Raw genomic sequence first — 26,125 nt, 5'->3', positions numbered from 1 at the left:
CTAACGCTCTTAGCAGACCCTCCAGCCCCATCACCCTCCACCTGTGGCCAATACTCACATGCCGCCTATGGTGACCGTGGCACAGGTGCGCTCTGAGAAGGCAGGAGCTGTGTCTGTTGCACTGCTGGCTGGCCGGATGTAGTCCACTGTGACATTCACCTGAAATGAGACACGTAGAAGTGAACCACCACAAAAGGCAGCAACACCAAGAGGAGGACATCCCAGCTGCCAGCAACAAGCACCAGCTGAGATTCACTCTTTGTGAAACAGACATGCAAGGACCACTCCACAAGTCTGCCTTATGTCCAGATGAAGCCACAAGCCATCTCCAATTCAATAGCAGGGCAGTTCAGCAAAACGCCTTCCAAAGGTAAACCAAGTGGTGAGGTAGCAACCCTAGATTGGGATGACTAGAGACAGAGTAGAGGATGGCCAGGTCACAGCAAGACTGTTTGCTCTGTTTGCCCAAAAGTAAGCAAAAACAAAACAGCACTATGGTGTGTTAGAAAGCAAAAATGGAAGAGGTCCAAAAATACTAGATTAGTTAAGAGTCAAAGACAGCAGAAAGTTTGCTTTAAAAACCTCCCCACCTTCATGATCTACCACCCACCGTATGAAAGCGCATCCAGGGGGTTCCTTCACCCCATAAGGAAAAAGGCAGAGGGCAGGGGCAAGATCCAGGCCAAGAACACCCCTGGAGGGAGGAACTTGCCCTAAGGATCTCTGGACACAGAAGGCAGCCTCGGTTCATACCTGCTGAACCTGCCTTAGCACTGAGGGCGGCGGGGGGGGGGGAGCAAGATGACCCTTGAGTTCATATCCAGCAAAGGCAGGCAGGCACCCCCACCCCAGGCCAGGAGCTCAAAGCTCCCCCCAGGCCCAGCTGCTCAGATATGCTGCTTTCACCAGGCAGCAGGCAGCATGGAAGCAATGCCTGCCCTCCACGTTGTCGGCAAGCGGAATTTTGCGGCGAAGGTAACATCTGATCCAGCAGCAGGAGGCCAATCAGGCAGCACATGCCGCACCAACAGCCCTCCGGGCGTTACAAGTCACTTGGAGGCTCATGCAGGCAAGAGAGGCTGGGCAGCAGAAGGAAGCACCAGGAGTGGAAACAAGGGGTGCTGCTGTTGGCCCAGAGATGCACCAGCACAAGGGCAATGGCCTGGAGTGAGGGAAAGCTCCAGCCAGCAGCCTAAGGGAGCTTCCCGCTTTGCCTGGAGATGTGGACCCCGGGCTCCGGCACAAGGCTAGGACCGAGGAGTCAGATCACAGCTGGGCCACTCCATGCCCCCCACACAAAAGGGCTCTGAAACGCAGCTGATTCCATGTGAAGATGGGCAAGTATAATCCCACGTAACTGCTTTGGCTATTTGTCTCAAGGATTTGGGCCCAGCTTACATACCGGAAATAAGATGACACTAAATCATTCATATGCTCCAGAACAAAATTTCTGCACACACCTGATTAACCCCATGTTGTCTGTCACCAGTGGCCACATCTCTGCAGAACCCAAAGGGTCTACCACCCCACATGCTCACCTGTCTGCATGTTTCACACAAAGTTAATATTTGCAGCACAATTCAGAAGTGGCTCAGTAGACGTTGCCTTGTGCATGGAGATTCTCTCCATCAGAAAACCTCATATACATGAAGCAGCCCCTGATGGCCAGACACCCAATGGAAGGCCCTTAAATGCAGACCGGGCAAAATCAGAGCAGCTGCAGGAGCAAGAAGAAGAAGACGAAGAAGAAAGAAGCAGAAGAGGAGGAGGCATCTTGGCCTCCTGTGTTTCAACACCTGTCTTCAGAATGGGGCCTTTGTTACTGATTTTTTAAAATGCAAATATATTAAAAGGAAAAGGAAAAGGAAAAGGGGGAGAGCACACAAAAGAAAATTAAAAACTGCCAGCTCATTCACAATACAACAAACATCAATACATCCAAGCTTTGGCACACAAGAGCTCTGCAAAGCCACATGGTTAAGAGGAACACGTGTGAACCCTCAGTCCTGTGCATACACCAAAATGAGGTAATCCAGATTATTTCAAAAACTAGTTTAAATTCCACTTGCTGAAGCACAAAATCATAAATCTCCTGATTTGTCTAACTGCACCTGCCAATGGTTCCAAGCATGGGCCAAATACCAATGGAGAAAGAGGGCAACCCTGTCTTGAACCTCTCGCTAAATCAACCTGATCCAAAAGGATTCCATTTGTCCTTTATTTCAGATTTAGGAGAAGTATAAAATTCTAATACACTTTATAAACTCTTGAGGTAATCCAAATTTTTCCAAAGTAACAAAACAAATTGCCAGTATTTCTTGTCAAACACTTTTTCAGCATCAAGAGAAATGATTACAGCTGGATATATTCCATGACTATTCAAAAGCAACCACATTGTTATCAGTCTCAAATGATCTGCTCCCCATTTATGGCAAATGAAGCCCACTTGGTCCAGATGAGCTTGCTCACTATGGCCCAAGTGATGACAAAATGGCTGTGAGGGAGTCTAGCTGCTATGGTGGAGCATCAATTTTACAGCCCTCTGCAGCAAAAGCAGCACAAATGCAACACAGATTTTATACTGGGGGGGGGGGAGGATTCATTCACTAAAATGAATTCCCTTCTCTCATTTATTCTACATTTAAAGAGAACTCAAGCTGCTTGCTTTGCTTACCCACAGACAGACATCCCCCCCACAAAAAAAACATAATGACCTCCCAGTCTCCACACAGGAACTGACTCTACAGTACAGGGGTGAGGGTGAGGAGGGGGAGTGTGTGAACAGCAGATGAGGGAAGAGAAAAAGTCAAAACAGAAGAGGAAAAGCAGGTATGGATTCATAAATGAGACAGCTCTGCCACCACGGCTATATCATCTATGATCATGTGGCAAAGGCGGGTGGGTGTGCGTACGTCCAAACCTCGTCTCTGCACCAGCGCAAACATACACCCAATGCAACTGAAAAGGGACCAGCCCACAGAAATCAGGGTCCCAAATGGCAAGCCCTAGATCCTGCGGTGTTGCTTATAGCTAGGTGTTCATCCCACCCCCAGAGCTTTTAGTCAGACTTTGGCATGTGCAGGTTGTTTTTAGGCAAGATATTCTCCTTGCAACACAGCTCTGTAACGCCAAGGAGCCTGACCCAAGCCCTGGAACTCCAGCCCTTGGAAGAGGGGATCATAACCAGCTACAAGCCACAGCAGGAAAGGAAGATCTGAACAGGGTGGTTCACGACAGATGCTACTGGAGGTTGCTGATCCATAGGGTCGCCATGAGTCGAAACTGACTTGAAGGCACATCACACACACAACCTCCAGAAGCAGGGACTGAGCAACTGAGCATGAGGTGCTGGGGAGATTGCCTCTGAATGTGGCTGCCCTAGAGGCCCTGGCTGGAAGCCGGACACATGCTGGATGTCCTCACGCCTGACCCAGGAGTGCTGGCCTTGACCATTCAAAATGGTTACCTGTTAACTGCCTGGCGCATCAGGCTGGGTGACAGAACTTGCTGAAACAGAATGAGGGCCAGTTACAAATGAGGGCCCCTTTCCCTCTCCCCCCACCCACCCATAGGTGACATGAGCAGGTAGGATGGGGGCACTCACCACACCCCCTAGTCAGTGGAACTCCCCCCAGGACTCCCATGTCTGAGACTTTATCTTTCAAGACCTGCGAGAGAGCTGGATTTTCCAGAAGCTGCATTTTGGAGGATTTGGCTAATAAAGAGCTCGACACATCCACTCACCACAGAAGTCCAAACTTCCCACAAATGGATGAGACTTACAAAACAAACAATCACCACATCGCTTAAGCACAGAGCTGTAACTCTTTACCACACTCCAGCCATCTGTTTGCTGCCCTAGTCAGAAAGATCCAAATGACGGAGATGCAAGAGTTGTCTTCCATATGTGGTTTTTCTAAGGTATATGAGGAAATTCAGAAAGGGGTTTTAAAAAGTAGCTATGGATTAAGATGGTGGCAACGTCTTGCAAACACATCCTATACTGTGAGCTGTACAGGCGTGATGGAGCCTTGCTGATAGCATTTATTTAACAAAATTTATAGTATATACCCTTTTAAATAAATAAATACATCTCTAAGCAGTTTACAAGAAATAGGGGGTTAGACTTGATGGCCTTATAGGAGGGCCCTTCCGACTCTATGATTCTATGAACATTAAAATTCTAAAACATTAGAAAGGGTGGCAGAGTCCCTGCTTTGCATGCAGAAGGTCCAAGGTTCAATCCCCACTGGCATCTCCAGGGAGGGCTGGGGAAAGACTCATGCCTGAAACCCCAGAGAGCTGCTGCCAGTCAGTGCAGACAACACTGAATTAGATGGGCCAATGGTCTGACTCAAGGATAAGGCAGGTCCTTATGTTTCTCCTTATCATTCCTGGCTTTTCAAAGTGCTCCCCTTTCTATAAAGTTTCAGAACAACAGGAAGGGTCAGAATTTCTCCTGATTGTCTGGCTTGCAAGGAAAGATGTTTATTCCACAGGTGCTGACAACCAGTTAGCAGGCTTGGCTGCATTGGCCTGTTGTACTGAGAAAACAATTCTTCTGTGTCCTTATTTGAGGAGAGTAAGCCCAACAAGCCCAGCTGGGCTTACTTCTGGGTAGATCTGTACTGGACTGAGAATTCAAACCTAAAGGTGACAATTATTTGTTGTTAAGATTTATTGCCCACCCTTCACCCAAAGGTCCCATCCATCAACTCCAGTTGATTATCCAAAGGAGTGCATCCCTCAATAGGAAGAAGGCTGCCCGCCTGCTTTAGGGCTTTAGGATCAAAACCAGCACTTTGAATTGTGCCCAGGAAAGTGAACTGGGAGCCAATGAAATTCTTGAGATTCTGGCACCACCATCACAAGCCCATCCTCCCTTGTGCCAGTTAATAGCCTCCTGGTCAGATGCTGGACCAGCAGAAGTTTCCAAAGCAGCCCCACATAAAGCACATGGCAGATATCTAAACGGGAGGTTACCAAGGCACAGAAGACTGTGGCCAGGTCATGTTTTGGCAGGGTAGACCCCACACAAACACAGATGCCACTCACACACCTGTGCACAGGACAAGATCTGAACAGGGTCCACCAATGCAGCACCAGTGAAGCCTGAGCTCCCAACGCCATCGTTGCCACCACTCCCTCGCGCCCCTTGGCCATGAGGTGGTGTCCTGTCTCTTCCTCAAGGAGCAAAGTAGGAGGCTGGAAGAGGGATACTCTTTCCCGCTTTCTTTTTCAACTCTATGCATTTTCCAAGGTTCAGACGTTCACCAAACTGCTTGGGAAAGTGAAGTGTGTGCAAATGTGGACTCCATTAGGAAGGAAGGGTGGGGTATAAAATAGATAGATAAATAAATGCACTTTCTGCTACAGGATTTGGGGGGAGGTGGCTGATCGGGGAGGGGAGGGGAGAGAAGTGACAGGAGGGGGGCGACCACAGCAGTTCAGAAATTCAGAAAACTGGTGACCCCTGAGCTAGAAGCACCCCAAGCTGCAGTCTTGGGCCTTGAGAGATTTCAAGCGCAGCGACTCCAGGCCTGTTGGCCCAAGATGGCTGCAAGCAAGGAAGGGCTCTCCATGCAATGATTTCAGAAGCACCTCACACCCTGCCACGAGGAGGAAAGTGAATCTTATGCACGTGCCCACGCTCTCTCCTTCTCGAAGCTTGTCACTGCCCTCTGCGTGCTTCCCACCACAGCGGAGGGAGAGCACCTTTAAAGCCCTTTCAAACCGTCCTCTCTCTGACAAGCCTTGCTTTTAAATGAGCAAAAAAATGCCAAGAGGTACCACCGACTCAAAAACTCCTGCTGGCAGATTCCTCACTTGCACAACGCATCTAATCATATTCCATGAGCAACCGCAAAAGGAGCTTCTGTCAGGAAAAAGCCAATTAAGGGTTAACGTAATTCCTTGCAGTGAAACTATTGTCACAACAAGCGCACAGGGGACAGAGGCAGCCATGATTTCAAAAGGCAGGTCTGGAAACCAAAATGGCTACAAGGGCCCTTTTGAACATGCATCCGGCTCAGCAGCGAGTTCAGACCCTGACAGGAGACACCCTGGCCACACAGCCCAGAAGGAGGTGGCCCACCCACAGGCTCAGGCACGGTCTCCCCTCTAGGTTCATCTCCCTGAGGCCTGGCAAGAGAAGGAAGGTGGGGGGACTTCCACTCAACTCCCCAGAAGAAGCGCACAGTCCAGGTTCAACAGTTTAGAGCAGCCTTTCCCAACCAGTGTGCCTCCAGATGTTGTTGGACCACAACTCCTATCAGCCTCAGCCAGCACTGCCAATGGCTGAGGCTGATGGGAGTTGTGGTCCAACAACATCTGGAGGCACACCGGTTGGGAAAGGCTGGTTTAGAGGGCCACACGTAAGCACCAACGATTTGGTGTCCACCCTCTCCTCCTGGGCATCTTCCGCATGCAGTGAAGTGGCAGCCATGCAGGGATGCCTCCCCCCACAACCATGACAAAAAAGGCAACATGCGTGGTGTGCCCAATACTTCTTGGTCCAAGCCTGGCTTGCCCGATTCCTTCCCAAACACTGTTGAGGGGGAGAAGGCCAAAGAAGCATCACATGCCTTCTGGCCAGAAGCACCCACTACACAGGCCACACACCCTGTGACATGTCTCAGTGGCTGCACAACCACAAGCTGTGGAGGACAGGACAGTCTTACCATTCATTTAAAATATTTCAGTGCCGCCTTTCAATTAGATATTGCACAAGGCACTTTACAAAAGAAATAAATAAGACAATAAAATCCAGTCACAAAAGTTAATCAATAAAAGTGTACGACAGCAGACTGCGTGCCCTTTTAAAGGGTTGGGCAAATGAAAATGTATCCACGAGACTCCAGAATCTCGCCACACAAACAGCCTTGGGGAGGGCTTCCAAAGCACTTGTGTCCTAAGACAGCAGCCTGACCCCGGCCACCATCTGCCTATCTTCCAGAAGCAGAAGCCCCCAGAGAAAGAGCCCTCCAGATGATTTCAGCAGAAAAACCACCAGGTTCCTTGATAACAAAAGTGCATTGCCCCTGAGGAAGGGACTTGGGCTGAGAGCAAGACAAATCACACTAACTCTGCCCCCACCATGAACAAAGATTTGAATTTTTTTTGGGGGGGGGTTATCAGCTCACTGCTCCTTCCCTGAACCACCATTAAAAAATTATCTCAGACTCCTCCCACTTCCTTCAATGACCCACAGACTCTTCTGCTGCCAGTCCATCTTCTGGACCTTGCCAAAATAAATGCATTTGGGAGGAAAGTATCTAAATGAAGAAGAATATATGTCCAAATATTTACATATGTATAGAATAAACAAGCTTGTATGCAGCGGCATCACTAGCAGGAGTGCAGGCGCTCACTTGAGGCCAGCCACCCTGTCCATGCCCCTGGGAGGGCACGCGCCAAAGGGGCACCCAGCCAGAGAAGGCCTGGGAACGCCGACGTGCCTCCCTCGCCCCGCCGACGCTGCTCCCGCGCTCACCCGCCAGCCCGCCCACCTCCGAGGAGTTGGAGCAGCCTTGCCAGGCAACGGGGCGGGGCGGCTCTGGGTGTCACCCCCCACATGGTGACACCCAGGTGTGGGCCACACCCTCTGCACCCCGGTAGCGACGCCCCTGCTTGTATGGATTACATTGGAGACAGCATGATTTATTTTGTGCTCAAAATCTGTGTTCCTTCTTGGATGAAAAATATGACAAGGCCTCCGTCGGCTCTGTCTGTGAAACGGACGTGGTGTTCCATTTGCAGCAGTTTCCATAACCAAGTGCAAGGGCCTACTTCAATCCCAATAAAGCATTTTCAAATTCTCTTAACTTCAGCTCATTTGAAAGAGCTAAACAATGTTCAGAGAACACAGAGAAAAACCACATACGATTTGCATAATTTAGCCTTAATTTGCATTGCGAGACTCATTATCCATCTTCCTTGGTGCAGAACATTATAAGCCTCTCCAAGGGGCTCCTGAAGTGGCAGGCTGCAGCTTTCCACCTCACACCCAACCAGCCCCAGCATTTCAGAAAAGCAAACAGGAGCCAGCAGTAATTAGCATTTGGATCTCTCTCTCACACACACACAAAACACACACAACAGTTTGTTCCCTGCAACTAGGTCACAGCTATGACTCCATCTCTGGCCATCCAGGCAGCTCAAAGAGTCTATGCTGTTTCAACAAGCAGATTCCTAGGTAACTAATTATCTCTCTCTCTCTCTGAGAGATATGAGGGCAGATATGATAGCATTGAGCAGGGGGCTGGACTTGATGGCCTTAGAGGCCCCTTCCAACTCTACTATTCTATGATTCACTCACTCACTCACTCACTCACACACACACACACACACACACACACACACACACACACACACACACACACACAGAGAGAGAGAGAGAGAGAGAGAGAGAGAGAGAGAGAGAGAGAGAGAGAGAGAGAGAGAGAGAGAGAGAGAGAGAGAGAGAGAGAGAGAGAGAGAGAGAGAGAGAGAGAGAGAGAGAGAGAGAGAGAGAGAGAGAGAGAGTCCCCTGCGGGACAAGATGCTCAAAGAGGTCCTTGAGCAAAAAGGGACCCAGGTGTAGCCGTCTCTTCCCACCACCCCCAACCCCATGCTAGTTTTCAATGCTCAGTTGGGATCTGAGCCCTGGACTCCCCCAGACTGCCGGGCAATCCCATCCAGCCTCTATCAGGGCTTCTGCAACTTGGGATCAGGTGGTGCTCTTTAGGAATCCAGTGGGAGGAAAGGGGGCAGAACCAGGCAGTTCTCTGCAAACATCTCTGTCTGGATGTGTGTGGGCCCCACGAGCAGTGCTTTCGCTTAGCTATTCCAGGGGCCTGGCCTCTACGGCACCAGCTGCCCTTTGTCTGTATCTGCCAAAGTTGTCCACGGAGCACTCTGCCACAGCGGCACATGCACCCATAAGGAGGAGTCAGGGAATCCAGCCTCCAAGCAATATAAGCACCATGAATGTCGGGGATCCTGCCATAGTAAAGCAGCTGCTCTCCACAGCTAGCAAGGGACAACATCCAAGGGACAGACGGCTGACCAAGGAGAGCCAGCACTCCTGACAGTGCACCTGCTCAGCCCCTGAGGAGTCAAGCCTATTCTGAGTATTCACAGCATTCCATCCTCACCGAGAACATCCCTGGACATGCACTAGAGAAGCAGAGCAGAGACTGGAGCAGGTTTTCTGCCAAGCAAAAGCTTCAGGCCCAAGTGTGGCAAGACCAGGAAGCCCATGTTGCTTTGTGAAAGCTTAGAAGCCAAGCCCTAAAGCAAGAGCCACCTGCAGGGGTGGGTAGGTGCTTGCTACACCCTGCCACTACGAAGATCTGGGGGCAATCAAGAAGGGGCCCAGCAAGCCCTGCATTTCCCAATTGGGTGTGTGGCTGCTCCTGCCACCCCCACACCACAAATATCCCATTTGCAGCTTGTTTGCAACAAGGAACCACCAGAGGCCCGCACCAGCTCCTGCACTAAAGCCAGGGCAAATCCTCCCTCAACTTTCCCCAACTTGAGGTGGGTCAGCAGGGCGCAGCCTGAGTCCACTGCAACTGGCAGCAGCACAGTAATGGGAGAGGACAGTTCGTCAGCGTATTCCAGAGAGAAGCCTTCCTCAGCAGGCGTGAATCAGGGAGAAGGCTTCCCCTTTATCTTCCCTAGCTGAACTCCTGGCAAGGCTGAGGTGTGGCCTTTGCCACTGCTGTTGCCCTGCAAAGACCCCCCACAGCATGGTGCAGCCCCTCAACAGCCAATCCAGCCAAAGAATGCCCGTGGGGGTTCCAGTACGCTTCCTGAAGCCTGTTTTGTCCCGGGATTGAGTCTGCTCTCCAGGCTAGGAAGGAAGACGGAGACATGAGGCCACCACTTGAAAGCCTCTTCACAGTGGAACTTGCCCAGCCAGCTCTGAACAGAGAGCACCACCATGGTAGGAGGAAAGGGCGCCCCCTGCCCAATGAGTCCCCCTCTCAAGCAGTGGGCCCTCCAGCATTTCCCCAGAATATCATAGACTCCCCAGAGACCGAAAGAACTGGGCATGTTTAGTCTGCAGAAGAGAAAACTGAGGGGAGATAAGATAGCACTCTTCAAGTACATGAACGGTTGTTACATAGAGGAGGGCCGGGATCTCTTCTCGATCATCCCAGGGTGCAGGATAACGGGCTCAAGTTGCAGGAAGCCAGATTTCAACTGGACATCAGGAAAAACTTCCTAACTGTTAGAGCCATACAACAATGGAGCCAATGACCTAGAGAGGTAGTGGGCTCTCCGACACTGGAGGCCTTCAAGAGGCAGCTGGACAGGCACCTGTTGGGAATGCTTTGATCTGGATTCCTGCATTGAGCAGGGGGATGGACTTGATGGCCTTGTAGGCCCCTTCCAACTCTGCTGTTCTATGATTCTATGATTCATCAGACTGATTTTAAACCTGGAAGAGGAGCCATAGTCTTACAGAGCACAGCAGCCTCAAGCAGCAGGCAGAAATACATTACGGAAGTGCCCACCCCCACGTGCAATCTGGGACTCCTCCCACTCACTCATCCTCTGTCCTTGCCAGCCCCACCACAGGAGGCCGGGGGGGGGGCTCCGGCAGGGCTTGCCAAGCTACAGAGGCCCACGCACTCACAGCACCAGGCTTACATAACACCAGCTGAGCTACACCCAGGCAGGAGCTCCATCGGACGTGCTCAATGCATCGAGGGAGCTGAAACCTCTCTGCCAAGACTGCTGAAAGTGCCAGGATGGGGAAGAGCAGTGCTTGGCTACTCTTCAGGGAAATCCACAATAACTGGACCCATTTTTATCTGCCAAGTCCCAGGCAAAGGGTACTGAGCACCCCTTACACAGCACGGCAATGCCCCACCTGTAGCACCTCACAGGAAAATAACACCACCCCAGGCTCATATTAACAGAACATTTGACATCTATGCATCCATTTTAGCTTATACATATATATCAATATATGCCGTCCAAATGTCAAAAAATACATCTAGCCGAAGTTGAGGTTTATAAAAAATACACTCAAATCTAGCCAGGGTGTTTAGGCCATCAAAATAATGCAAAATTCAAGGATTTCACTAACACAAAATTAATACCAACAACAATTTCAGACCAAAAGGGAAATATCACTGGACATGCCCCCATGCCTCCAGACACTCTTGGATGAAACTGATTATCTGGATCCATTTCAGTCGGGCTTTAGACCCGGTTTTGGCACGGAGACAGCCTTGGTCGCCCTGTATGATGACCTTTGTCGGGAGACAGATGGGGAGTGTGACTCTGTTGATTCTCCTTGACCTCTCAGCGGCTTTTGATACCATCGACCATGGTATCCTTCTGGGACGACTCACTGATCTGGGAGTGGGTGGTACTGCTTGGCAGTGGTTCCGCTCCTACTTGGCGGGCCGTCTCCAGAGAGTAGTGCTTGGCACCCTGGGACCTCCAGTATGGAGTTCCGCAGGGGTCAGTTCTGTCCCCCATGCTCTTTAATATCTATATGAAGCCGCTGGCTGCGGTCATCAGGAGCTTTGGAGTGCGTTGCCATCAGTATGCTGATGACACGCAGCTCTATTTCTCCTTTTCATCTTTTTCAGGTGAGTCTGTCGACGTGCTGAACCGATGCCTGGCTGCAACACTGGACTGGATGAGAGCTAACAAACTGAGGCTTAATCCAGACAAGACTGAGAAGCTGCTGGTGGGTAGTTCTCCTGACCGGATGGCGGATGTTCGACCTGTTCTGGATGGGGTTGCACTCCCCCTGAAAGAGCAGGTCCGTAGCTTGGGAGTCCTTTTAGAACCATCCCTATCACTTGAGGCTCAGGTAGCCTTGGTGGCACGGAGTGCTTTTTACCAACTTCGGCTGGTGGCTCAGCTATGCCCCTATCTGGACAGAGAGAACCTCGCTTCAGTAGTTCATGCCCTGGTAACCTCTAAATTAGATTACTGCAATGCGCTCTACATGGGGCTGCCTTTGAAGACGGTTCGGAAACTGCAGCTTGTGCAGAATGGTTCCACAGTTCAAAGGAATATGGCCTCAGTCTGGGCTCTGAAGAAGGTCTCTCTGCTTTCCCTTGGTGTAGAATTCTCTGCTTGCATTTCATCATTGCCAAATGTGAATGGTTACAGTGTGACTGCACAATCCAGCGCCCAGCAGAAAATAGAACTTTTTTATAAACAGCAATTCAAACAAATTATTTTGCCACTGAATAAGTTTCAGAGACTTCCCGTTGACAGACATCTGTCAGGAGTTTCCTGTTACTGCTCCCATTCTGGCCTCATCATATGCAGGGAATGCATGTCTTTTTTAACATTCCAGAAATTCTCACCCTTGGGACCAGACAGCTGGGATCAGCTAGAAATCTTCTCATTGGACCCCTCTCGCTAGTCAGACATCTTCAGAAGAAAGGCGCTCTCTCCCTTGCTTTGGCCTCTCTCTGCTCCTTGGGCTAAGCCTTCGACTGACAAACATGCTGGTCCATCTGCACTCAGCACTGGACTTGAAAGTCCAGATTAGAAACAGCTACCTTTCAGCCAGGATTTCTGGCCTCTCCAGCGTCAGAGCCTCCCGTGTTTCAACACAGGCCAACAAGTCAGCCAGTTGGCTTACACATTCTTCTTTTTATTTATCAGGCTTTAATTCTGTGCCCTTATTTCTGGGTATCCATTCAACTAGGTATATTGTTTGGGGGCTCATCAACAGCTTAGATGGGTTTTCTAGCCCACCCCACATTCCCTAAGCCTTCAACAGCTACTGCTCCCACATTTCAGAAGATGCTTTCAAGTGTTTTGGGGGAGGCTTGGGGGCTGCCAAAGGACAAACCATAACTTGTGTGATGATAGCCAAGACTTATGGGGTCTGAACAGACAAAATAAAGTACTTCTTCACACAGCTCATAGTTATAACTATGGAATTCACTCCCCCCGAGGCAGTGACAGTTACCAACTTGGACTGATTTAAAAGAGGATTGAACAAATTCATGAAGGAAAAGGCTACTAGCCATGATGGCTACACTCTGCCTCCAGAGAGCTTCAGCTATGGGGCGGCAAATAAATAAATTAATAAATGAATGAATGAATGAATGAATGAATGAATGAATGAATGAATGAATGAATAAATAAATAAATAGGCAGAATGCTTCCAAAATACCGGTTGCTGCAACTGCAGGAGGGGAGAGTCGCTCTTGCACTCAGCTCCTGCTTTGCGGGCTTCCCATTGAGGCATTTGGTTGGCCACTGTGAGAGCAGGATGCTGGACTAGATGGGCCACTGGCCTGATCAAGCAGGCTCTTCTTATGAAGAGGCGAGCTTCTATTTACCCATGCTAGTGGGAACAGGGGGAGGATTTCTTAGGTTAGGTCAGAATGAAGACCCCCACCCTTATGGGGGCCCTGTAAACCGGGCATCCCACTTGGTACATAAGAACATAAGAAGAGCCTGCTGGATCAGGCCAGTGGCCCATCTAGTCCAGCATCCTGTTCTCACAGTGGCCAACCAGGTGCCCGGGGGAAGCCCGCAAGCAGGACCCGAGTGCAAGAACACTCTCCCCTCCTGAGGCTTCCGGCAACTGGTTTTCAGAAGCATGCTGCCTCTGACTAGGGTGGCAGAGCACAGCCATCACAGCTAGTAGCCATTGATAGCCCTGTCCTCCATGAATTGGTCTAATCTTCTTTTAAAGCCATCCAAGCTGGTGGCCATTACTGCATCTTGTGGGAGCAAATTCCATAGTTTAACTATGCGCTGAGTAAAGAAGTACTTCCTTTTGTCTGTCCTGAATCTTCCAACATTCAGCATCTTTGAATGTCCACGAGTTCTTGTATTATGAGAGAGGGAGAAGAACTTTTCTCTATCCACTTTCTCAATGCCATGCATAATTTTATACACTTCTATCATGTCTCCTCTGACCCGCCTTTTCTCTAAACTAAAAAGCCCCAAATGCTGCAACCTTTCCTCATAAGGGAGTCGCTCCATTCCCTTGATCATTCTGGTTGCCGTCTTCTGAACCTTTTCCAACTCTATAATATCCTTTTTGAGATGAGGTGACCAGAACTGTACACAGTATTCCAAATGCGGCCGCACCATAGATTTATACAACGGCATTATGATATCGGCTGTTTTATTTTCAATACCTTTCCTAATTATCACTAGCATGGAATTTGCCTTTTTCACAGCTGCCGCACACTGGGTCGACATTTTCATCGTGCTGTCCACTACAACCCCGAGGTCTCTCTCCTGGTCGGTCACCGCCAGTGCAGACCCCATGAGCGTATATGTGAAATTAAGATTTTTTGCTCCAATATGCATAATTTTACACTTGTTTATATTGAATTGCATTTGCCATTTTTCCGCCCATTCACTCAGTTTGGAGAGGTCTTTTTGGAGCTGTTCACAATCCCTTTTTGTTTTAACAACCCTGAATAATTTAGTGTCGTCAGCAAACTTGGCCACTTCACTGCTCACTCCTAATTCTAGGTCATTAATGAACAAGTTGAAAAGTACAGGTCCCAATACTGATCCTTGAGGGACTCCACTTTCTACAGCCCTCCATTGGGAGAACTGTCCGTTTATTCCTACTCTCTGCTTTCTGCTTCTTAACCAATTCCTTATCCACAAGAGGACCTCTCCTCTTATTCCATGACTGCTAAGCTTCCTCAGAAGTTTTTGGTGAGGTACCTTGTCAAACGCTTTTTGAAAGTCTAAGTGCACTATGTCCACTGGATCACCTCTATCTATATGCTTGTTGACACTCTCAAAGAATTCTAATAGGTTACTGAGACAGGACTTTCCCTTGCAGAAGCCATGCTGGCTCTGCTTCAGCAAGCCTTGTTCTTCTATGTGCTTAGTTAATCTAGCTTTAATCATACTTTCTACCAGTTTTCCAGGGACAGAAGTTAAGTTAACTGGCCTGTAATTTCCGGGATCCCCTCTGGATCCCTTTTTGAAGATTGGCGTTACATTTGCCACTTTCCAGTCCTCAGGCACGGAGGAGGACCCAAGGGACAAGTTGCATGTTTTAGTTAGCAGATCAGCAATTTCACATTTGAGTTTTTTGAGAACTCTCAGGTGGATGCCATCCGGGCCTGGTGATTTGTCAGTTTTTATATTGTCCATTAAGCTTAGAACTTCCTCTCTCGTTACCACTATTTGTCTCAGTTCCTCAGAATCCCTTCCTGCAAATGTTAGTTCAGGTTCAGGGATCTGCCCTATATCTTCCACTGTGAAGACAGATGCAACGAATTCATTTAGCTTCTCTGCAATCTCCTTATCGTTCTTTAGTACACCTTTGACTCCCTTATCATCCAAGGGTCCAATCGCCTCCCTACATGGTCTCCTGCTTTGAATGTATTTACAGATTTTTTTGTTGTTGGTTTTTCTGTTCTTAGCAATGTGCTCGTCAAATTCTTTTTTAGCATCCCTTATTGTCTTCTTGCATTTCTTTTGCCAGAGTTTGTGTTCTTTTTTATTTTCTTCATTCGGACAAGACTTCCATTTTCTGAAGGAAGACTTTTTGCCTCTAAGAGCTTCCTTGACTTTGCTCGTTAACCATGCTGGCATCTTCTTGGCCCTGGCGGTACCTTTTCTGATCTGCGGTATGCACTCCAGTTGAGCTTCTAATATAGTGTTTTAAACAACGTCCAAGCATTTTCGAGTGATGTGACCCTCTGGACTTTGTTTTTCAGCTTTCTAGTACCATTTACATGGCTTCTCAATTGGGTCTCCTGTAACTGTATGCTGTCTTGTGAGGGTCGAGTCCTAAAAGGTGGAACTTTAATTAAAAAAAAATAAAAAATAAAGGCCTGGCAGCCAACACTAAGCTCAGCTACTGTCCCGAGGACAGAGGCTGTGATATCTCTCCCTCTCTGCCCCTGCCCCGGAAGCAGGAGCAGCTCTCCAAGAGCCCAGCAAGTGCTGCCAAAGGAACAGGAGGGATCCAGCCCTTTCTGGAGACCAGCTGCATTAGCTGCCAGATCACAAATGAGGAAAGGAATCCACACAACTCTGGTGATAATAAGAGGATTTTTTTTAAAATCAGAGGAAGAACACATTCACATTATTAAGTTAAGAGCACAACTGTGCATCGCCTTGCCAACTGTCAGTAAGTTTGAACACTGTCAGTAACAAACAGAAAATTGCCTGTCAGTAAAAACACAAACTGTGTGTGCACACACAGGCAGATACACGCACAGGAAATCGGTACTAGTCCTGGCAGCGATTCTAGGGAGATGGCAGAGACTGCTTCATCCAAACACCTTTCTCCTTTACTTCCCAGCAGCAAATTTAATGAAAAGCTGCAGTTCTGAGATGCTGTCAGCTCCCAACCTACGGATTCTGCAGAATATAAATCATGCTCTTTTTGGCAGGGGCGGGGGGATTTGGGAAGCCCAGACACGGCATCCAGCCCGGCCTGCTCCCTGCTCTACCAGCCACTTCTGCACCTCACTGCCTGCAAGCCAACCTTGTGTTTCCACTCTGGAGACAAAGCCTAGGGGTTGCGTTGTGAGACGAGCCATTCCAAGCCTTGGTGATGGCTGCGGAGGGAGATGGACTCACGCCAGGCAAGCCCCACGCCGCCCCAGGAGGAAGTTATCCAGAGCCTCCCAAGCTGTGTCCTATCTGACTGGCCCTGCACATCCTGAAATAACTTCCCAGGATTCCCTGGGAACAGCACAAGGTCTCTCTTCTCTGGCCTGCTCCCATTTGTCTGGCGGCTCAAACCAGCCTGGGCTTCAGTAACTACCAGATCTCGTCATGTGTTCCAGCATCCATGAAGAGAAAACAGACCACCAAGTTGTTGCCTGAAGTTCTCCTTCCTTGAACACGGGGAAAACGGGCTGCCTACCTGTAGCTGGTACTCTTCATGTGGCTCCTTGCCTGCCCAGAGCTGCAAAGGCTGGGAGGGAGTTGGTGCCCAAGGACCCTCCCTGCCCACAAGGAGCAAACCTTGTCATGAGGGGCAGACCTTACCTCTGGATCCCCTCCTGACCAACACAGAGAAAGACCCCACAGTGACCATGAAGGACGCCTCATGCCAGGGAGAAGGGGAAATCCCCAAACTCTTAGGGAGGGAGGCCTCTATCTGCCCACTAGGCTACTTTGCCCTGATACATTTGAATGCTTATTTTAATTTTCTCTATCAAGAGACTAATTCAGGCTGCCAAAAGTCTCAGAGCAGCCATTTCCAAGCTTGTGAGAGCACAGAGAGGCCTTCAAGATTATACAGGTTCTCAAGTTGGTGGGCGTCAGTTAAGACATCTATCCTAGTCTGCATTGGACTCTGTAGGGTTGTAGAACCCTTCATCTATAGAGAAACAGCTCCCTTGGCCCCACTTTAAGCATTTGTACTTCTTTAATTCTCATATTTCAGAGTCTATGGAACTCCCGAACATAATAAGGTGGTCCTTTTCTGCTGCCACCAATTTCCTTGGAATGCCTTTGGAGCCTCCTCGTAGCTTGGTAACACCAGAAATCAGATGAACTATTAGCTAAAATGGTCTGTTAAAGGGATATTTTGTACATTAAGGGGAATGCTGATACTGTCTTTGGTGATATCAACATGTGTTTGGCAACTGCTTCTAAGGCCTCAAGAGGCAGTGTGGCTGACACCAGCCTCTTTTACCTCAGTCCAACTTCCTTGAACCTCCAGCCAAACAATCTGCCTCTGACCTCAAAGCTCCTCCAGTTTACTTCTGGCTAACTGGACTGTTTGGCTAGTTTTAAAAACCTGCCTGTGTGACCCTCCTCTGGCAAGACCTTTACATGGGGCTGCATCTTAGCCTAACTCAGCCAACTAGCTCTCTTACTCTTATCCGCACCATGGAAGTATAGCAAAGTATGTTATCACACCAGGAAAGCACAGCTTAATATTTGGGCCTCAGCAGCCAACTTTCCCCTCAGCTTTCTCTCCAGCCTTTGCCTCGCACCTCTTCCCTCAGCAACTGACTTTCTTCTAACTGCCCCTCAGCTGTCTTCCCCAACTGACAGTTAACTGCTTATTCTTCACTGACCACACTGTGGCGCCAGTAAGCTCAAAGGGTTCCCGCTGTCCCACTGAGGAGGAGCATGCCCACACATGCTCCCAACCGTGATTTACTCACTTATTTAATTTATATCCCACCCTTTCTCCCAGTAGGAGCCCAGGGAGACAAACAAAAAACACTGAAAATGCTCTAAAATATCATAAAAACATACTTTAAAATATATTAAAACAAAACATCTGGGATAAGGTCTCTACTTAAAAGGCTTGTGGAAAGAGGAAGGTGCCGGAAAGACAACAGAGACGGTGCCTGTGTAATATTTAAGGGGAGGGAATTCCAAAGTGTCATCCGTGCCACAACACTAAAGGTCCGCTTCCTATGATGTGCAGAACGGACCTCCTGATGAGATGCTGTCTGCAGGAGGCCCTCACCTCGCATCAGCATAGTGACTGACTGGGCATATAAGGGGCAAGACGGTCTTTCAGGTATCCTGGTCCCGAGCTGCATACGGCATGGTGCACCAGAACCAGAACCAGAACCTTGAGCTTAGCCTGGTAGCTTTGCTCATGCAAGTAGGGAGCCCACCCATCCTTACTTAAGACTGGTAATTGCTGCATCAACGTCTTAGTGCAGTTTAACCAGCCTAACTATCCCAGATAAAGATGCAGAATCCTGTGTAACCGGATTCATGCTTTGAACTGAAATTTTCCATTAGACCTATGAAAGAAAAACACACCTCTGTGCTTGTGTCTGACTTTGACCAATTTGGGCAGGCCATGGAGGACCAATTTCATGCAGGCACAACTTCTTGCCAGCTGCCTGCCTCCAGGGCGCGTTGCCAGAATTCCCCCCAAAGCTGCTTTTCTGCCCTTCAGCATGCAGGGAGGCTTGGGCTGGACAAAAGCACAGTTCAGGAGGACTCTGTGGCCGTGGCAAGGCAAGAAGACCTTTGAGGAGTCCATAGATCTGGCCAGCCCAGGGACTGCAGGGGGGCCTACAACCACCCAGAATCCTGATGGTCTGAGCCCCAGCAGAGCCTCACAGGCTCCCAGAGCCGCCTGGCCAAATGATGAGGTGTGGGGAGGCAGTCTTCCATGGACACTTCTTTTCCTTAACCAGGCAGTGGGGCTCAGTATTGGGAGAGGAAGCAAGGCCAGCCATTAACAGACCCCTCTCCCTCTTTCACCAATTGTGCCCCACTCTTCCTTCAGGGATTCAAGAAAGATTGTTTTGTCCTATTCCTGGCTACTATGGAAACAGACAGACGGTGAGGTCTCTGTACAGAGAAGCTGACACAGACACTACTTTGGGGTCCTGGTTAACCAGGATGTTGATTGGCTTTCCGTAATAAGTAGAAGCTCAAGTCCTCAGGGGTGGGGATGGGGTGTCCCAAACAGAAGAAGAGGCTGTAGAGGAACTGGACTACAAATGGGGCCTACCCAACCCGGATGTTAGTAGACAGACTTAACCCTGCCTCCCTCATTGCCAATGCGGCATTTGGGCCACAGATCCTCTTGTGACCCTGAAGTTGCAGGTGCTAATTGACTTGCAAGTCATGTCTCTTGAAAGCAACAGAAGGACGAAGCTCCAAACACCAGACCCACCGCTTGCCTGCTTGCACCCCCCCAGCCCCCTCCCCTTGGCTCCCCACCATGCAATGGCATGGCTGATCCCGGAGGCTGTGCTTTATGGAACAGCAGCAACAGTGGCCAAGACAGTCAGAGGAAACAAATGAGGTCTATTTAGAGGCGAGCCAACACTCCATAAAACCAGCGCTCCATAAAACTTCATGCTGCTTTGATGAAAGGGCAAGACAGAAAATATATCATCTTCTCCCTGTCTCCAGGGCCCTGCAGGGGCTGCATATCTGCTTATCAGCAGCAGGGACAGATACCAAAGTTGGTTACTTATGTTTGTGTTGGTGGGAGGAACCCACACTCAGCCACAGACTCAGGGGGTGGACCGAAAATCTTTGCAAAGGCAGGGAGCCAAGGAGGACGGACCTCTGTTTGGAAGCCAGGCACTGGAACCCAGCACCCTGGGAGGTGGCGGAAGTTCCTGGTGGCAAGGCAGGAAGAAACCTGATTGGCTGTGTGCATGACTCTCACAGAGCAGCTACTACAGACAAACAACCTGGTTTGCTTTTGGAAGTGGCACCTTACACCATCAGCAGCTCACACCATCTCCAGACACTGTGACATCCCCACCCTAGGGGTGCTATCCCGCGTGGGATCAGGGAGAGCAGGGCCACAGTGAAACATGAGTCTGGAGAGAACTCACTTGTAGCCTCTGTAACCCATCATGGGGAGGAAGCACTTGTCCAGCAGCACATTGTCTGGAGCTGCAGGTCCCAGCTGTCCCAGAAGGTCCTCTTATGCAGCGCATGAAAAAAATGTCCAATTTGATGAGGACCTCACAGATGCACATACTAGCACAAGACCCTTGCCTCCAGACTTGCTGGAACTGCAGCTTAGCCTCTGCAAGAAAGAGATCTGCTCAGAGGGAGGTAAGCAGCCAAGAATAGGCCAGAAGGGTTGGGGGGGAAGAGAGATGAGCAATCGTCCCTGGCTAAGAAGAGGGAGGGGGATTCTACATGCCCTCTCAGCATGGAGCGTTGGTAGCCTTGCCTTAGCAAGCATCATCAGGACGCCCTTCTTCTGTTGCAGAGACAGGGAGCACTCTCTTCCTTTTGCATGTGCCTCTCCCCAGATGGCTGCTGGCAGGTTTCCCTGCTCTCCAACCAGGCCAAACCTCATTGGGCCAACCTTCTCCATTGTTGCGGACGGGAATGAGACTGTGTCAGAATATAACACCTCTGCTCAGAGATCTGCACTGGCTGCCAGTACCACCTTGGGCTCCTACTGGGATGAAGGGTGGGATATAACTTTAACAAATACATTTGTTATTGGACCGAGTTCAAGGTGTTACTGCTAGTATATAAATCCCTTAACAACTTGGGACCAGTTTACTCGCGAGACTGCCTTACCCCGTGTGTGTTCACTTGAGCACTTTGCTCTGTGGAACAGGCCCTGTTGCAGGTCCCCACGTAATACTCGTTCTGCGCTTGTAAGAAATTGTTCTTTTAGTGTGGTACCACCCACTCTTTGGAACTCTCTGCTTATTGACTTCAAGCAAGAGCCTTCTCTGTATTCCTTTCGGCACCTGCTTAAAACTTTTCTGTTTAGGCAAGCCTTTCCAGACACACAGATGTTAATCTGTTTTCATCTTTTTAGTTAATAGCCTTTTTAATTGTTTTAAAGATTTTTTAATTGCTTGTTTTTAACTGTTTTATTGATAATTTTGTTTTTTGTAAACCCGTTAGAGGTCTTTACAGTCAAGTGGTATATAAATTTTGTTAAATAAAACAAATAAATTCCCCTACCCAGGAAGGGCAAAGCTCTCAAGCAGAGCAGCGTTGGCAGGAGAGCCTGTGGCACGACAAGGCACTCAAAGTATTGGAAAAGCAGTAAACAATCGCTCGGCACTAACAAATGCGCCTCTCCCTCTCGCCCGTTTCAATTTATTTCAGGGCTTGGGCGGCCAAAGCAATCGTGCTCCCCTCTACAGCCAGGGAAGGCAAAAGCCCAGCTCCCAGGCTGCCCTACAGGCCATGCATGAGTAGCTGCAGGGAGGTAATTTACTCCCCACTGGCCAACGGAGGAGGAGGAGGAGGAGGGGGCCGCTCTCACTCTGCTGAGAAAGCATCCGTGCAGGCAGATACACCAAAATATTGCCCAGCTCCCCCGCGCACCTCAACAGCCAACTCAGAAGCATCCTCTTCCGGCTCCTAGCATCTCCTCTCACTGTGTCCTGGCATTGTTGCTGGGTGTGTTCCTGGTTGTCTCATGGGCTTGCAGAGCTTACCTGGGAGAAGAGTAACTCCTGGCAACTGTGGTGGATGGGAAATGCCCTCCCCCCCCCTTCCCATCAGTCCAGAATTTCATGAAGCTGCTGCGTGATGATCCAGTCACTGGCTTCCTATTCCTCTTGGCATGAGGAGAAACAGCTGCCTGCATGGGAAGATCTGTCAACCTTTCTGTGACAGAAGAAGTGGAGATCACCCCACACACGACAGCCAGTCCCCCACCCCCAAAAACCCCAGAGCAGATAGGAGAGCAGAGGGAGCGAGCAAGAGGGCCAGGCACAAACTGCAGGTGGGGGCCAGACCACCATCCAGGGAGGTCATAGAGCCCCCCTCTGGCCCAACCCCTTGCCTTCGAAAGAAAGGCAGAAGCCGAGGAAGGAGTGGCTCTCCTCCAAGGTGGGGTTGGGAAATGCCCAGAGGGCTCAAGAATGAGCCCCCGTTTCCCCTGGCAGGGGGGAAGGGAAGGAAGGTGCGTGCACACAAACACACCCACCCACCCAGTGGTCTGTGGGGCAAAAGTCCTTCCAGACCTCACACGGAGCCCTCTCAACGGACTCTGAAAAGAGCCCGCTGCTTTAGCAACCTCAGGCATCCATTTCTAGCTAAGGGAGGGTAGCAGCAAGAAGGGGGCAATAAAGAAAGGGCTGCTACCTGACCAGAAGACGGGTCCGCAGAGACCCTCCTAGGCACAAGTCACTGCCTGCCCCCCCTCAAGGCCTCTGCTCCATCTCTGCAAACAACGTCTGTGCCTCACGGTCCCACACATGCCTCAACACTGGCAGGAACACCAGCCCTGGGCATTTTCGGTGGCACAGACTGATGGCAGGCCCCAGGCTCACATGCCAATGCCAAGGACACCGCAGGGCACCACTGTGTTTGAAGCAGCATCAGCATCTGCTGAACACCGCTTTCCGGTTTTTTAAAGTGTTTTTAATTGATTTTTCAGTAACAACCGTACAGCAAAGAGATGTGGATGCAGTACATTTCTAAGTTCAGTACATCTAAAGGCCCACCTCAAGACCAACTGGCAAGACATAAAACCAACTCCCTCCCCAGGAAAGGCGAGAAAAAGGGCTCTTGCACGACAGCAGAGTTATGACAGCAAAGTAACGGATACAGATGGATGCAAAGGACTCAAGCCTCACAGAAACACACCACAGAAGCACTAGGAGACACGGGAAGGCATTACTGTACTCAACCTGTAAAATAAACACTTTGGCAAATGAATGACAGCTTATGCATTCGATATTCGGGCATAATTGGATAGAGGACTTTGGTTATGCTCTCTCTCATTAACATATGCAATAAAGGGGTGCTAAACCAAAATAAACCTGCCAATTTTTGAAATTCCTCATATGACTCTGAGTTTATGAGTTAGTTCAATGGTCTGTTGACTGTAATAAAATTTTATTTGATTTGACTGAGTTTATGAGTTAGTTTCTCAAAAAGGCTATGTACTAAACCTCTGCGGTACCATTAACATCAGAAGAGCCTGTTGGATCAGGCTAATGGCTCATGTAGTCCAGCGTCCTGTGCACACAGTGGCCAACCAGACGCCTCAATGGGAGCCCACAAGCAGGGCGTGAGAGCAAGGGCGTCCCCCTCTCCGGTGGTTTCCAGAAACTGGTATTCAAAAACATATCACCGCAACTATGGAGGCTGAACATAGCCATCATGAATTTGTCTAACCCTCTTTTAAAGCCATCCAAGACGGCGGCCATCTCTGTCTCTTGTGGGAGTGAATGCCACAGTTTAACTATGCGCTGCATGAAGAAGCCCCTTCTTGTGTCTGTCCTGAATCTTCCACCATTCAGCTTCATTGGACGCCCAGGAGTTCTAGTGTAATGAGGGAAAAAAGCTTTTCTCTGTCCACTTTCTCCAGGCCATGCATAATTTTATGCACTTCTATCATGTTGCCTCTGACTCACCTCTTCTCTAAACTAAAAAAGCCCCAAATGTTGCCACCTTTCCTCATAGGGGTGTCGCTCCATCCCTTTGATCATTCTGGTTGCCGTTTTCTGAACCATTTCCAGCTCTACCAGAGTGTTTTTGAGGTGGGCAACCAGAACTGCACATAGTGCTCCAAGTGCAACAGCACCATAGATTTGTATAACGGTATTATTTATTTATTTGTTTGTTTATTTGTCAGTCACCCATCTGGCTGGTTATCCAGCCACTCTTACGACATTGGCAGTTTTTCCACAGCTGCTACACACTGGGTCACCATCGTCATTGAGATATCTACTATGACCCCAAGGTCTCATTCCTGTTCAGTCACCAGCAGTCAGACCCAATGAGCACATATCTGAAATTAAGATTTTTTGCTCCAACATTTACACTGAATCCAACTTTACATTTAATTGCATTTTCCATTTTAACTCCCATTCACTCCATTTGGAGAGGTCCTTTGGGAGCTTTTTGCAATCCCTTTTTGTTTTAACACACTGAACAATTTCGTACCATCAGTCAATTTGGCCACCTCACTGCTCACCCCTTTCTCTAGAACACTGACGAACAAGTTGAAAAGCACAGGTCCCAATACCGATCCTTGGAGGATTCCATTTCTACATCCCTCCATTAGGAGAATTCTCCATTTATTCCTACTCCCTGCTTTCTTTTTTCTGCTGCTTAACCAATTCCTGATCCGCAAGAGGATCTCTCCTTTTATTCCATGACTGCTAAGCTTCCTCAGGAATCTGTGGTGAGGTACATTTTGAAAAGCTTTCTGAAAGTCCAAGTGTACTATTGTCATATTTCTAGCCGTTTTCCTGGAACAAACGTTAGGCTAACCGGCCTGTAATTTCCAGGATCCCACTTGGATTCCTTTATAAAGATTGGCATTACATTGGCCACTTTCTGGTCCTCAGGTATGGAGGCAGATCTGAGGGACAAGTTACAAATATTTGTTAGAATATCAGCTATCTCACATTTTTCTTTGAGAACTCTCAGGTGGATGCCATCCGGACCTGGCAATTTGTTACTTCCATCCTGGCTGCCTTAAGATCCTTCCAGTGTTTTGACATTGTTAAAATGAGCTGCCATTAATAATAGCCCAACCAAGGATGTATTAGTTATGTCCATGTTAGCTTCTATGGAAAGATTTAATAACATAAATTGTGGGGTCCTTTCCCCAGGCTGAGCTACAATAATTTGGATCTCATAAAAAGCTGTGTTCCAAAATGACTGAGCCTGTGGGCAGGACCACCACATATGATGGTATGCACCACAGTTCAAACAGCCCCTGCTAGGGAATGTGGAGGGCATATCCTGGACAATCTCACTGTTGTAACATACCACCTGTGTGCAACACTGGAGGCATTCAAGAGGCAGCTGGACTGGATGGCCTTATAGGCCCTTCCAACTCTACGATTCTATGATTCTAAGTTTGAGCATGGATTCTTTTATTTGGTTGGATGATGTTTGCACTAAGAGCTTCTTCCAAAGGTTAGTCCAGTCTTCTTCTTTGATATCTAAGTTTGAGGGGCCCTTTCTAGACACAGAGCTGTGATCTCTGTTCCTGCTGGCGGCTGAGCCCTGTCAGGCAGCAGCACCTAAGCAAGCAACAGGGCATGGCTAAGTAAGTTGCAGCAGCAGCAGCAGCAGCAGCAGCAGCAGCGAGCGTTCCCCTGCCAAACAGCACAAGGAGGCTGAAGGTAGCGAAAGTAATTACCCCAGTGGGAACCTGGCCAGGAGGCCAGAATTAGCTGCAGAGTCTTACGGGCAACGCCACTAGGTTGTCAATCAAGGCAAGAGGTCACAACTCTCCATTCAAGCATTTCCCTTCCTGCAGTGACTCCTGCCGCAGCAGCACAGTGCCCTCTCGTGCCATTCGACAGCAGGCCTCCAGTAGGAGCAGCCCCCTCCTTCCCACCTGAACAGTCAGCACTAGGGAGGAAGGGAGGGAGGATGGGCTGGGGGCAACGCACAGCAAGGGTGTGTTCATTGGTCTCCCACCAGGTCCACAATATAGGCCTCTTTGCACCTCCACACTCAAAACACCTTCAACCCTGGCCAGCATGAAGGGGGGTCGCAGCCCCCCTCTCTCACAGCATGCTGACAAAAGGATCCACTCTGGGAGTTGCACCTCGGTGGCAGAAGGTCCCAGACTTGAGATCCTTATCTCATCTCCCATTGAAATGATCTTGGGCAGCAGAGCTGGGAGAGATGCCTGGCGAGGGGCAGCGATGACCAGACTGCCCCTTGGTCACCTTATGCAGAAAGACCCCCCAGTGCAGCCCTGAAACCTCTTAAGAACATAAGAAGAGCCAGTGGCCCATCTAGTCCAGCATCC

At 49.3% G+C, this 26,125-nt stretch overlaps 1 protein-coding gene across 1 annotated transcript in view; it reads right to left on the bottom strand.

The window, feature by feature from the left end:
• Positions 1 to 26,125, bottom strand: part of SND1 (staphylococcal nuclease and tudor domain containing 1) — a 318,600-nt gene that overhangs the window by 165,819 nt on the left and 126,656 nt on the right. Inside the window, exon 12 of the mRNA XM_061637944.1 lies at positions 59 to 159. Coding sequence (XP_061493928.1) covers positions 59 to 159 — 101 coding nt within the window. The remainder of the gene's footprint in view (positions 1 to 58; positions 160 to 26,125) is intronic.

The sequence above is a fragment of the Rhineura floridana genome, chromosome 8 (genome assembly GCF_030035675.1).
Source record: "Rhineura floridana isolate rRhiFlo1 chromosome 8, rRhiFlo1.hap2, whole genome shotgun sequence".
NCBI classification, from domain to species: domain Eukaryota; kingdom Metazoa; phylum Chordata; class Lepidosauria; order Squamata; family Rhineuridae; genus Rhineura; species Rhineura floridana.
This window is presented reverse-complemented; position numbering and strand designations above follow the sequence as displayed.